The 14,751-nt window shown below is 51.0% G+C and overlaps 1 protein-coding gene across 1 annotated transcript in view; it reads right to left on the bottom strand.

Moving 5' to 3' along the window:
- The window catches only part of TMEM132B (transmembrane protein 132B), a 221,093-nt gene that overhangs the window by 80,837 nt on the left and 125,505 nt on the right, over nucleotides 1-14,751 (bottom strand). Inside the window, exon 3 of the mRNA XM_088019419.1 lies at nucleotides 10,514-10,700. Within this exon, the coding sequence (XP_087875545.1) occupies nucleotides 10,514-10,700 (187 nt within the window). The remainder of the gene's footprint in view (nucleotides 1-10,513; nucleotides 10,701-14,751) is intronic.

Genomic DNA, 14,751 nt, shown 5'->3' with positions numbered 1-14,751 from the left:
GTGCCAACAGACCGGATAAGAAGAGTTTCACAGGGCTTGGCCCTGTGGAGAGAGGCAGCCTGTGTCCTCCCTCCCGCGGGAGCGAGAACCAGCTTCCTCAAGTACGAAGGAGGAGAAAGGCAAAGGGAAGTGGGCTTCGCAGAAGCTGGTGTCAGGAGCACCTGCTATGGTCCCTCTCGGCTCTGGAGGCCCCCACTGTGATAACTGATCCCTACACATCACACCTGTGCCTCGTCCAATCCAATGACCTCAGAGAACCACCACGCCAGAAGTCCCTTGTGTTCTCTGCTACGTATGCCACTGTTCCAAACTCCTATTTTTGACAGGCAACCTCACCCCGGCTCTACCCTGGATAATTCTCACGCATGACTACACCACAATCCTGGGCTGATTTCACACATGGGGAACTGAGTCCCGGAGCAGGTAAACCATTCACCCAAAGTCTGGCGGCCGCTAAGTGTCAGAGCCAGCATTTGAACACAGCTCCAGAGTCTGCACGGGCTTACACTGAGCGTCCCTTAGGGATCTGAGTTTGCCATCAACTCAAATCATTTTGAAACTTTGCTGCTTGTCAAATAAGAATCAGGAAGTCTGAGTTATCACTGAAGAAAAGAAGTGGCCCAAACTCCACACTCACTGTGACTGTCGCTGATCTCTCCTGGTCCAGATCCAAGATAGGTCCAGATCCAAAACGACTGGGGAGTCATTTCAAAGGCTGGGAACCCTGTGCCCAGGGTCCCACCTCCCTAGGGGTGAGAAGCAGCCTCTTCCCTAGATTTTTTCACAGCCCCAGGGGAACAGGCGGAGAGTTCAAGGCGGGTGCCCCCCACTCCGGAGACCACAGCTTCTCATTCCAGGCAGAGGAACCTCTCTCTCTGCCCCTTCTTCCCACCTCCAAATGTACCCCACCCTCCCCCACTTCACTCCCAAATGTGCGGAATGACTGAGAGGAGGTCTATTTATAGAAGACCAAAAAAAAAAAAAAAAAAAAAAGCCACCACCACCTCCCCAGAGAGGACTTCCCCGTACCTGAGCTGAGATTTGAATGAGTGATAGACGTGTCAAGAACTGTGGGAAGAGGGTTCCAGGGGGAGGAGGAGCCCAGGCAAAGGTCCTGGGGTAGAAAGGGGTTTGGAGTGGGCAAAGCGAGGTCTGAGGGGAGCAGGAACCAGACGGGCTGCGCGTTGGACAGACCGGTGAGGAGGGAGAACCGCACGGCAGGAGGACGGAGCGGCCGTCCCAGGGCTTCGGGCGGGGAGTCTGCGGGATCGATGTGTGTTTCAGCAGAGAGCTCTGTGCGTACACAGAGACTGCAGGGCGTCGAGGGCGGAGGCAGAGGCTGAACCAGCCACCCAAGAGAGAGCTGATGGTGGGGAGGCTTGGGGTGGGAGCTGGTGGTGGGGCCTCAGAGGAGACGTTGAGTGGGGGTCCATCCCTGCCCTCAGCACACTGTACCGAGCTTGTCTGTGTGTAGCCCCACCCCACCCCCGAGCTGTGGGCTCCCGGACAACAGAGACCAGCACTCAGTGTGCATGTGTATTTGTGTGTATGTGTGCGCACACTTACGTGTATGCATGCCTATGTATGTGGGGGGTGTGGTTATCCTTTCCCATCCAATTTCATGGACCCCTGAATTCTAACAACAGACACCTTCGGCAGACCCCAGGTTAGGAAGCCTGCTGGATTTTATTGTGTGTACAATGGGAAGCCACTGGGTGGTTTTAAGTGGGATGAGTAGGAAGAGGCAACATGGTCTGATTTATGTTGCAAAAAACACCCATGAAATACCACGAAGCTCGGGCTGTAGAGTGTGCCCTTCGACAAACACCTACTGGGCACTCTCCATCGGATGGTGGGCTGCATGCTGCGTGACAAAGCTGGTGAACAACACGGCTGGTCTCTGCCTTCTAGGACCTCCCAGTCTCGTGGGGTGGGGTGGAGATATGGACAGATAACCCCAAATATGACTCTGCTCTGACCCAAGAGCCTGGGACTATAGAACCTTCCATGGCAAAGGGGTCTCAAATGTGATGCAGTGAAGGATCCTGAGATGGGGGGGGTTGTCCTGGGTCATCCCAGTGGCCCAGTGTCACCACAGTGTCCTTGTAAGTGAAAGAGGGGGGCAGGAGGGTCATAGTCCAAGAAAGGGGACATGGTAATGCAAGTGGACGTCAGAGTGATATGGGGCCACAGACAAGAAATGAGGCAGCCTCTAGAAGCTGGAAACGGGCGAGGGTCCGATTTTCCCCCAGTGCCTCCAGAAAGAACACAGTCCTGCTGACACCTTGATTTTTGCCACGTAGACCCATCCCAGACTTTGGACTTCCGGAATTGTAAGATAAATCTGTGCTGTCGAAAGTCACGATGGTTGTGGTAATCTGCCTAGCAGCGACGGGAGAGGGATGCAGACGCCGAGGACAGTGCCTGAGCACCAGGAGGCCCGTGCAGCATTAGCTGTTACCGCCCAGGCCTACGGAAGCTGCGCTGCCTTCCCCCCACTCCCAGCTCTTCCCCACCCCCTCCCCCTGCTCTGTCCACTCTAGCCATCAGCCCTCTCTGAGGTCCTCAAACACACCAAGCCTAGTTCTGCTTGCAGTCATGCACTGCTCCCTCTGCAGGAATGCTCTTCCCCCACAGCTGTCTACAGCTGGCTCGTCCTCCTCGGTTAGGTCTCAGAGCAGACACTGGACCCTTGGAAAGATGTCTTCCTGATCGCTCTGACACGCCCACCGCCTTCCCAATCTCTCCGTTCTGCTGCTAGTACGAGTTCTCAGCACCTGAAATAATGGAACGGACTGTCCTGGCGTGTGAGCAGCATGAGAGCTGGGGGCTCTGTGCCCGTCCATCAGCATCTCCTGGAGCACATAGGAGGCGCACAAGTATTGTCGGAAGGAAAGAAGAACACGTGCCCAGGTTTTGTAAAGTCTCGGGCCGATACAGCTGAAGACAAATCTGATCATCTCTTGTTTTTTTCCATGCAGAGCCTGTGTACCCAGTTGCCTAGAAACTCACCAAATGTGTTCACTTTTTTTATTCCAATCTTGTTGAAAGATACTGTGTTTCGTCTGCATGTGCAAGCTGGGCTTTTTAGTTTTGAGAACTGTAGTTGGATAGCAGACTCCAGCCCTGCTCTCGACACCACCCCTGGAAATAAATCTCTAAGCTCAAAGCTCAGGAATTGGACAGAAAACCAAAGAGAACTGAGGGGGAGTGAAAGGGCACGGTGGAAGGGAAAAGAAAGAAAACTTACGCTTTTTCATAAAGAAAAGAAACAGGCACCAAGTTAGCATTTCCCAGGCAGGGAGGGGACAGCAAAGAGACTATTTCCAAGTTTTAGATTTTAAAGATGATGCAGAGAACATCATTATTACCCTGGGTTATGACACTCCCCTTTTTTGACTGCCCTTTTTAAGATGGGATTTTTGAAGGTTTCGACCATCTGTGCTGTTCTGCTAGAAATGGAATTATCAGACACAAATCGTTTCCAAAATTTCCATCAACCCCACTTTCCCCCTCTCTATGTACCAAAAAATAATGAATCCAGCACATACTAAATAAACGTCTGTTGTATAGTAATTGACTGGATGGAGAGAAAGAAAGAAGGAAGGAAGGAAGGAAGGAAGGAAGGAAGGAAGGAAGGAAGGAAGGAAGGAAGGAGGGAAGGAAGGAAGGAAGGAAGGAAGGAAGGAAGGAAGGAAGGAAGGAAGGAAGGAAGGAAGGAAGGAAGGAAGGAAGGAAGGAGGGAAGGAAGGAAGGAAGGAAGGAAGGAAGGAAGGAAGGAAGGAAGGAAGGAAGGAAGGAAGGAAGGAAGGGACAGATGGATAGATGAACAAACAGATGAATGGATGGGTGGGTGGATGGGTGGGTGGACAGATGGATGAGTGGACAGACATAAGAATGGATGGAAGGATGGATGGAAAGATGGATAGTTGGGTAAATGAATAGATGGATAGGACAGATGGATGGGTGGACAAACGGACAGATGAACAGACAGATGGATAGATGGATGGATGAAGGAAACAGATGGAAGAACAGATGGATGGATGGACAAACATATGGACAGATGGATGGGTGGATGAGTGGACAGACAGATGAATGGGTGGAATGAGGGATGGAAAGATGGATAGTTGGAATAACTATCCAACTAAAGTTGGAATAGATGGATGGATGGACAAACAGATGGATAGATGAATGGACAGATGGACAGATGGATGGATGGAAAGACAGATGGATGAGTACATCACCGCTGCCCCTGTTCTTTTGCAAGCCTTCCTGCCTGGACCATTGCATCAGCCCTTGCCCTGGCTTCCAATCCTGGGGTCTCTCCCTTGTCCTATCAGACATTACCCCAAAGCTGCATATTTACCTTCATGAAGTAGAGATTGCTTCACTACCCAAAAGGTGCCAACAGTATCCAATGCTACCCAGGGTCACATAACTATGGTAGCAAAGTTCTAAATCATAAGCCTGGGGTTGCCTCCCAGGGTAATAGTGCCCCCTCAGAAGGTGCAGTGAGACTAAATGAGATATTCCAAGGGCAGGAGTCATAGCTGACAGCCCACCCAACAGTCTCCCTTCCTCTCCACCCCGTCACAGCTAAGTTCCCAAATGCCAGATCTTCATCTCCCCACCTCTGCACCATGGCTATCTCTGACTCATCAAATCAAACTCTTTCTTTCCACCAGGAGAAGAACCCACCACCCACCCTTTTTTTTGAACTTCTGCTTGGCCTTCACCCAAAGTCTAACAGATGTGCCTGCATGTGGCCAGAGAAAATGGCAGCCATGATGAAAAGAATGATGACTAAATCTGACTGAGTGCTGACAATGTGCCAGCCAACACTGACACCTTCCCTACAGTATCCCACTGAGTCCTCACAAAACTCTATAAGAGAGGAAACCTCATTTCTACAGTTTACAGACAAGGAAACTGAGTTCAGATAAGTAAAGTGATGTGCCCACAATAACAAAGCTAGTAAACATTAAAGTTCAAATTTCAGTCTAAACAGGTTGACCCAATAGGCTGTACTCTTGACCAAAATGTTTCTTTGCCAACTGCCTCAAAGGTGAAAATGATTGGAATTTTCCCAGTATGCACCTCACCTCAGTAAATCAAGAGGATAACAAAACTAACACGGTAGAGTGGGTCATTAATTCTACACAATGGTTGAATCAGCTTGAATCTACCTGGGGTGCTTTCCACTACATATACGACTTTATACTTGCCTGGATAGTGTAAGCATGTTCATATTTGTTGTATCTCACTTAGTCCATATGACATCACTGTGCAGTAGACAGGACCAGTGTTCTTACTTGGAAATTCACACATGAGAAACTAAACCAAAGAGAAGTTAGGTGACCCCTCTGAGGCTACATGGAGAATGAGAAGCCAGGTGGGCTCTGCCCTCAGGTGTCCTCTTCCCAGCTCCCGGGGCTGGAGGAGAAGGATGTGGAACTATCACAGGAGCCTCCTTAGCCCCAGCCCCGTGGGGGCCCCTAACTTCCAGGATGAAAGGCCGTCTATGTAAACGAAGAGGCTTGTGATCACCGTGCCTGTGGGGGCTCTGCTGTGGGATCTTCTGGAAGAGCAGAGTGCAGAGTTCTTCCCAGGAGGGCAGTGTCTTCAGGAGCCTGGAGACGTCCGAGGTGGTGGGTTGGCTGGGGATGACACTGAGGTCCAGAAAGCTCCTCAGGCAACAGCCGGGGAGGCAACAAAAGAACAGATCATGGGAAGAGGGATGGAGAGTTCTGGGTAAACAGCCTGAGGAAGAGCAGAAAGGGGAGATTGGGGTCCTGCACAAGGCAGGTGGGGGGGGTAATAATGGCCCCTCTAGGATGTCCACATCATAATCCCCAAAATCTATGGAAATGTTACTTTTACATGGCAAGAGGGAAAGTGAAGACTCTTGAGATGGGGAGATTTTTCTGGCTAATATCCAAGTGGCCCCCATGCCATAGCAAGGGTCTTTATAAGGGACCAAGGGAGGCAGGAGGGTCGGAGAGGAGACGTAATGACAGAAGCAGAGGTCTGAGTGACACGGAGCCACGGGCCAAGGGATGCGGGCAGCCTCCAGGAGCTGGAAAAGGCAACAGATGGATTCTCCTTCCCATCCTCTGGAAGGATGCAGTTCTTCATTTTAGTCCAGTGAGACCCATTTCAGGCTCTGGCCTCCAGATTCTAAGATGATGACTTTCTGTTGCTTTAAGCCAATAAGTTTGTAGTGATTTGTGAGTGTGGCAAAAGGAGATTAACACAGCAAATGAGAGCTTCAGCCAGTGGACTTGGGCTCTGATGGTAAATGTAACCATCCATTTATTTGTTGAGCAAATACTGTATACTCGGCACCATGCAAGGTGCTGAGAAAGCCCCCAGTGGTCAGAGCAAACATGGTCCCTCCCATCCAGGAGCTTGCGATCCAGTTTCTGCTTATCAATCTATTGCTGCCCAGCTCCAAATTCACCCCGCATTACCTGTTCTATGAAAATGGATCTGAGCCCTTAATATATTTTTCCTTTGCCAAAAGGCAAGGTGTTGAGCTTTGTCAGTAGGGATGTCGGAGAGACGTTTCTGAGGGGAAGGGCTTGCCTTGGGACTCTGGTGCACTCTGTCTGCAGGCTGCCGCCGTGCACGTGCTGTGATTTCTGCAGCACTGGTAGCCCCCCTCAGGTCCAGCTCCCGCAGCACCCGGCAGCTCTACCCAGCAGCCACCTTGAGTGGTTTGGTGCTTCCGATGCCTCTGATGAGACACCTCTCTGTAAAGAGCAGTCTTCAGAATTCTAGCAAGTTCTGCCGGCATGCTACCTCGGCAACTTCTCCACGTTCGATGAGCTGGGACCACACCCTCTCCAACAAGGGCTGGATCTCGGGGGGGGGGGGGGTTGCTGTTCCTTGAGCACTCTAGCTCAGCCCTGGGGCAGTGGATGCTCCTGATGGCTGCCATTCGGACATTCTTCAGAGTTCTCTTCAATTCTTACCAAGCAATCCCTTGTCATTCCAGTCTCTGTTATAATTAATAACCCTTTATATTAAACTTTCTCCGGTTCAGTGCTTTCTCATGATAGGAGCCAGACTGAGACAGACATGCACAATCACATAAATAAGCATGAACTGCAGACAGTGGTATGATCTACAAGAGGCAGGTGAGCAAGAACATAAGGAGGACAGAACTAATTTTGCCTGAGTGGCCAGGAGAGGCCTCTCGAGTTGACTTTTAAGGAGAAAAGAGACCAGAAACCAGCCAAGTGGACCATTCTGGGCAGGCCCGGGACTCAGTGTGGCTGTGCTCCAAATGCACAAGATTCTGAAGAACAGGACACGCTTTGGGACAACAGAGTCGTGTTGTGCAATAAAACCAGCAAGACGACAGCATCAACCAGAGCCCGTGTGGCTTCGGATGCATTCCCTGCTGGGTTCTGGCTGCTCAGGTGACCCAGCCCTGGTTCCCGGGAACACCTCCTCCTGCTCCAGCCCCAGGTCCAGTGGACTCTTGTTCTGGCCAGGGTTCCCGACTCTTCTGTTGTGTCTGGCTTCTCATCCATTCTAATTCCTGTGTAGCTGCGTGCCTGGGCTTACATCACTCTGCTCTCACTACTAAAGCGGTTTCTGCTTCTGGGTACAAACTGATACAACAACAAGCCCATTTGTGGATGTTCTGTGCACAAGCCATGGAGCACCCTTACATCGTGCAGAAGTTGTCCAGAGTTAGTTGCCACTGAGAAGGAAGAAAGGAGGTGAAGAAGGGGGGGAGGAGAGGAAGGAGGGAAGGAATGGGGAGGGCAGGAGGAAGGGGAGGAGGGGAGGGAGGGGAGGAGGAAGGAGGGAAGGAATGGGGAGGGAAGGAGGAAAGGGAGGAGAAGGGGAAAGGAGGAGGGGGGAAGGGGAGGGAAAAGGAAGAAGCACCTAGAAGGTACCCCCTGCTAGGCACGGCACGCAGAACTCTCCCCTTGGCAGCTGTGGGTCCGGGGAGTGCGGCTGAACCAACTGATCGAAAGAGAAACTACCAACTTCGGTCCCACGGCAAACTTCACGGAATAGCTCTGGTCCCTGGGGTCACTTCAGGGCCACTCTTCACAATGATCCAAGAGATAGATGGTGACACCCAACACCACTCAACCATCCAACCCCGGCGTTCTCCTGCCAAGAGGAATTAAAGCCCAATGCGGGAAACCATCCCTAAGTAAAGATCAGCCAGAAGGGGAGCGCCGGGCGGCGTCAGTGGTCAGAGCCATGCCTCATGCACCACACACATAGACCCAGCCTCCCTGGAGCGGCAAGGCGCGGGCACGGCCCCTGAGGGGATGGAATGGCAGTGGCTGAGGGAGGGCAGCAGAGAAGCCTCCGGATGCGGCGAGCACGCCAGCACCCGTGGGACTCCACACCCCGCGCTGTGCCCAGGCGCCTGTCAGTGAGACACAGGAGCACAGACGCCCCACCAGGAAGCACCGGCCCCTGCAGAGAGACCGTCCAAGCCAACCCCTGATCTAGGACCACATTCCAAATGCCTGCTTTTCCTGCTCTGCCAGACTCTTCCTTCCTAACCCTCCCCCCGACTCCGTGCTGTCCCCACTACGAGCCCTCACCCTGGGAGGGACAGCCCACTCGGCCCGGGGCCGTGAGAGAGGATGTCACCTCTCTGAGGTGTCACAAGACAACCAGCACAGCCCTGAAGCCCAGTGACAGCCAAATGACTGTCCCCACTGCCAGGCGCTCTCTTCAGAAGGGGACTTAGAGCGGGCGAGATGCTAAAACTAAAGTGGGGCCAAGGCCACACGATGGCAGACGTGGAATGCGCCATGACAGCGTTAAAGCAGCATAGCCAATCCATAAGCCCGGCCACGGCTGTGTCTGATCCAGCAGGCTGGAGTTGGTCTGCGGGGTGCTGCACTTGGCCAGCCACGGGTCTATACCCCGTCCCGGTTCCGCCTCCTTTCCTGCTCCTCCCAGAACTGGCACCTGCCCATCCGAGGAGGGCCTGACATTCTCCCTTGGAATTCCGGCCTCAGAAGCGACAGGAGGCTACAGAATCCCCAGTGAATCGGGTGCTGCACACTAAGCACAGAGCAACAGTGTAAGGACTCAGAGTAAAGACGCAAGCCAGTCTCAGCCAGATTGAGGTTGATCTGGAGGATCAGAACAGTCTCTTTCTGCCTTAAAATCCACATCCATCCATCTCTGCCCTTTAACAGGGCCATTTCCTGCTGACTGTGGCTGCACCAAACCCAAAATGCAGATTGCTGCTGATGTGGGTAAACTCCGTCAGGCTAACTTTCAAGAATTAGATGAGCCCAGTAGCTCGGATTAAAGCAAGGGGTTCATTCATTTGCTGACATTCACAGCATATAGTAACTGTCCCAGGCACTGTTCTAGGTGCTGGGATCACAGATGTGGACCCAACTGACCAGAATCAATCCTACCCTCACGGATCTCACCTTGTAGGGAGGAGATGGATGGTGAGCCCTGCACCAATAACATCTACGAAAGATGAAACAGGGCGGTGGCATGTACAGCTGGGGGGGGCAGGCAGAGAGCCAGTTCTGGCCAACGTGGCCAGGGGAGGGGGCATCTCTTAACAGTCAAGGTGAAGGGAGGAGCCAGGCATGGGGACACATGGGGAAAGTGTGTTTCAGGCATAGACAAGAGTAAGAACACAGATAGGCGAATTGCAGACTTCATTGTTAGGTGTGGGGTTTCGTTTGCAAGGATCTTAACTCTGGTATCCTACTTGAGTACGGCTGATAGAAGCACCCACAGACTTCCCTAGAATATCTGGGTGCTGACCGCTACACTTTGGTCCCAGAGAGGAAGGCCGAAGTAATGCAGAATAATTCCTGTTCCACTGAACATTTCCAGCGTGGGAAAGGTATTAGGAATGTGGTGCTCCCAGGGATTGATAATCCCTGTGGATCACCAGCACTGTCCTTTTTACATTCTGGAACCTCAAGCATAACCCTGTTCTCAGATGTGGCCCCTGAGCCTGGTCGTGAATGGAGCTTCAACCAAGCTCAGAGGAAAAATCTGGTCACCTCCAGGCCAGGAACAGAAACGGAAGTGGTTTTATGGACTCTGGGACCTTATGCAGGCCCAGCTGGTCAGTTCCCAACAAGGCTGCCTCAGTCCATCGCATTTTTCACCTTGCCCATCCACACGCTAGCTGGGAACTGCCCGGTGAAGCATGCAGAGCGCTGTCCCCACACACACCCCTGGTGCATTCCACTCAGTGCAGCACTTGGTCTTGATGTGGGCCCAGATTCAGACCATAAAGAACAGGAGCCCCCAGGAAATGTTCACCAATATCCACAAAGGAGAAGAGATTTGCTGTGGACCCCAAATCGTTTCCAAAAAGGCATTATAGAAAGCAGGTAAACAAAAAGTAATCTGAGTGTATTTCCCTTGCTTAAACATTCTCAAGTGCATAAAAAATAACAGATTATAAAACACTTCATGTTTCTTTGAACATTAAAAGCACTCCAAGAAAACCACTTGGTGACCCTCTTCTGAAGCTCAGATTTCTCACCATTACAAGAGGGACGATGCCCACAAAGGATGTCTGGCTGACGAAGATCTCAGAGACGGCCAGTTCGCTCATAGAGTCCTCCACTGGATACTCCACCTGCCAGGTGATGGGCTGGGCCCCGGCCAGGCCACTGCTGTTGTCGATCCCAAAGTCTACTTGCAAGATCTCATAGAAGGAGCCATTTGCCCTGGAAAACAAACACATGTTGAAGTGCAATTTAAAACCTGAGACTCAGTAGTCTGAGATAAATTGCCACATTCCTCCTTGCCAATGGAAAGAGTGGTTGCCAACTTCAACAGAGTACATGGCAGTGTCGACAGAGCCTAATTCGTGGGCTGTCCATCAGTGACCCACAACTCCAAATGGGTGGGCAGCCCATCTGCAGGGCTCAGTGGGAAACAGACCATTCTTCCTTGAACAAGCAGGTCAGACAGCTCTCCCCACTCCCATGTGTGCCCACAGCAAGTGGCCCTGAGCCTCTTGTCTGGTGCTACCATCACTCCGTTCCTGAGGCACACCCTGGACTCTGGTTACCTCCACATTTACTTAGCTGTGTGTCTATGGACCAGTGGTTCAAACTCTGAGTTTTAGGATTTGGGGAGAACAGTGGTGACCTCACAGGCTAGTGGGACCATGATGAGACCAAGCATGGGAAGGACTCCGTAATTCCCTGGTTCACTACAAAACTATGAGCGACACATAAGATGCTACAGTGATTCCTCATTTCATGACCCTGAAATGGGATGAGATGTAAGAATCCACCAGCCTTAATTCATGGAGTGGCAGCACTGCCTAAGTGTTTGGAAGAGGGGGAGAAGGTGGATGGGACACATAAACGTGAAAAAGACTAGCATCATTCTCAATATTTTTGTACACAGGGAGCATCTTGTCATTGACAGGGATGTTGTAAATTGTAGGCCGACTATTGTACCAACAGCAGAAGTCGCTGAACAGAGAGTTAAAACAGAAGCCATGCAGCACAGTGTTTGTGAAGGACTCCTGTTGTGTAGCCTTTTCCATCACCCTGATGCTAGCTTTAGCCCCAGCCAAGGAATCTGACAGCAGAGTGACCGATTCATGGTTCTGCAAGGCCTGAGTCACACCAACCAACCTATTCCTTTACTGCCTGTGGCCCTGCCTGGACTAAAATGGGCTTGGAAGCCTCTGACCTGTCTTTCAGGGTGTGGGCAGGTTCTGCAGAAGAGTTTTGAAAATGAACCTGGACTTGCTGCTTGCCCACCAGAAATCTCCTACCATGGACAGCTCCCTTCCCACCTGCGGACTTAAGAGGGTGAAAACCACACCTGGATGGTTAGAAGCATCCAAGAGGTACCAGAGGCAAGGTTCAGACGTAGTAACAGTATTGACAGAAATGACCTGCTCAATACAGAATTCCACCCAAATCAGAACCACCCTAGACTCCATATAGAATTGGTTGTGTCCAACCCTTTTCCATGCAGCCACGGTGTTAAGAAACTCTCTGATGTTGCTCTGTCCAATACTGTGGCCACTAGCCAGAAATAGCTATTCAAATTGAAACATAAATTTATTAAAATGACATAGCCGGGTGTCCCAGCTGAGCTTAATCTGGGTGTGGAACATGGGAGCTCTGATTCCTCAAGTATCTACTCGTCACGGTGTTCTGCACGGGGAAGACAGCGTGTACGGCATAAAGATCGCTCGCTTCATGAGAAGGACGACAGTGGGCACACAGGAGGACCCCCCCCCAGGGGGCTCCAGTTTACCTGGGCATCTTTGGTGAGAAGGCAGAGCAAGGGGAAGCTAATGGCTGATTCTGAGTTGCCAAAGGGATTTCAGGGTCTTAGGGACTGAAGCCCTCGCTTCAGCCACCCCCATTGCTCTGCCAGCCTGGTCTCCTCTCTGGTCCACAGCAAGTCCTCACTTCTCCATCTGTTGAGTCAGGAGACACTCGGTCCTATTGGACCAGATCTTCGATTCCTCTTTGGGCTGCACCGTGCTTGGAACCATTACTTGGGAGCTGCTTTAATACCTCCTGGGTTCTCAGCATTCAGTAGACCTCAGCAAGGCAAATGCCAAGAAAGTGAGACCCCCGCCCACCCCCCCCACCAAGAGAAGAAAAGGAGCATAACTGTCTGTGTTCTCGGCAATTTAATCCTGCTAAATCTGCACTCTGGTCTTGGGCGTACAGAAGCAGCCGGTCTTTGGGCAGAGGGGCCAGGGTCTGTGTGAGAAGGCCAGCCCCCTTCTCCCTTCCTGGGCCCCTCCTGCCCCTCTCTTGACTGTCCAGCCCATGAGCTGAATCAGCGGCAGGAATCTGCCCAAGTCCAACTACAAACAGAATAATGACCAACTCTGAGTCACTTTTATAAACAAGTGTTTATTCTAAGTCATTTCCCTCAAACCGGAGGAAGGGGGTCTTTTATTTTCAGGCAGCTGGTATGCTTGCAAATAAGTCCATTTCTATGGAAATGGGTTTATAATTATTAAATTTACCTGTTCCTGATCTATCCTTGATAAGCCTTTCAAATTTAGGAAAGTGCTTCATGATCCTCTCAATTTAATAATTACCAACTGCCTTTGAGGAATCCAGATCAGCATTCTGGCCATGAGATATTCATTAGATATTTTTCCCTGGGGTGGAGAAATGTGTGTGTGCATGTGAGCATGTATGTGTGTGTGCGTGCACGTGCATATGTGTGTGTGATGTGTGTGTGTGTGCATGTATTGAGTGTGCATGTGTGTACATGTGAGCATGCATGTGCATGTGCGTGTGTGTGCACACGCGTGTGTGATGTGTGTGCATGTGAGCATGCATGTGTGTGCGTGCATGTGCATGTGTGTGTGCGTATATGTGTGTGCATGTGTGTGTGATGTGTGATGTATGTATGTGCGTGTGCGTGCCTGCATGTGTGTACATGTGTGTGTGCGTGTGCATGTGTTCGGAGCGGTCAGGCAGGAAACGCTGCTTGGCTGCTTCTCCCCCCGAGACTGAGCACACAGCACCCTCCCAGAAGGACTTGGTTCCCAAAGCCCTGTTTCCCATGGAAGCTTCCCCTCTAGTAAACCTGGGAGCCTCTTCCCTGGGACCCTGGGACCCCTGGGGTGGAGCTGAGGCAGCTTTTGAATGCACAGTGTAGTTGCAGCTCAGACAGGCCAGCAGGAAGGAAAAGGAGAGATGGGGGCAGAGGAGGGGTATGGGGGACCCAACCCAGCAGCTTGTCCCCAAGAGCCACATCCAGCCATTTATCAGCATATAACCCATGATGACAATAATGGCTGTTTGGGGGAGGGAGGGAAGGAGACAGGGAGAGGGGAGGAGGAAGGGAGGGAGGAATAAGAGAAGGGGGGGAGGGGGTTCAAAACTTTGAACTCTCCTCCAGCAAGTTGTGCCATTTACGTCGACTATTACCCCCCAACCCCCACAAACTTCTAGATGGTTCTGCGCTGCCAGGCTGAGATGCTGAAGCTTTCCCCACATGAGCTTTTCTAGAAATGGAGTGAGAGAGGCTGACCTCTGTCAGGGTCTCTGTCTTAAGAGCCCTTCTCCGGCATTATGTTTTTAAACGACCAAAAGGCAAGGTACATACAGACCCATGATCACATTGAGCAAATGCCCCAGTAGAGGCACGATGACATGGATCCACCATTACGGTGCCCTACAGAGTATTCTCGCCATCCAAAAAATCCTCTCTGCTCTGCCTATCCATCCCTCCTCTGCCCAATCCCTGGCAACCAATCTTTTACTGTCTCCAAAGTTTTGCCTTTTCCAGAATATCCTATCACTGGAATCCTATGGTGTGGTGTGCAGCCTCTTCAGACTGGCCTCTTTCACTTAGTAATATGTATGTGAGGTTCTTCCAGGTCTGTTTTGGCCTGACAGCTTACTCCTTTTTAGTGCTGAATAACACTCCATTGTCTGATGGACCACAGTTTATTTAATCACTCACCTGCTGAAGGACATCTTGGTGGACATAAGCTTTCAACTCCTTTGAGCAAAATACCAAGGAACATGACTGCTGGATGGTATGAACCTAATTCTTCAAAGGCCAAAGCCTATTATAACACTACAGTCACTGTGGTCCCTAGTACATTCATTTATGCAGGGACATTTATTAAGCACATATTATGTGTGAGGCACTGAGAATTCATTGGTAGCCCTGTCTTGCTAATCAGGTAAATATTAGGTAAGTCCTGGTCATGAAAGATGCTATCCTAAAAATTAAATAGAATTAAATTTCTTTTTAAAAGCCTAAATA

The sequence above is a fragment of the Eumetopias jubatus genome, unplaced genomic scaffold (assembly GCF_037043125.1).
Source record: "Eumetopias jubatus isolate StellerSeaLion01/CBP00866 unplaced genomic scaffold, mEumJub1_p1.0 scaffold_16, whole genome shotgun sequence".
Taxonomy (NCBI): Eukaryota; Metazoa; Chordata; class Mammalia; order Carnivora; family Otariidae; genus Eumetopias; species Eumetopias jubatus.
This window is presented reverse-complemented; position numbering and strand designations above follow the sequence as displayed.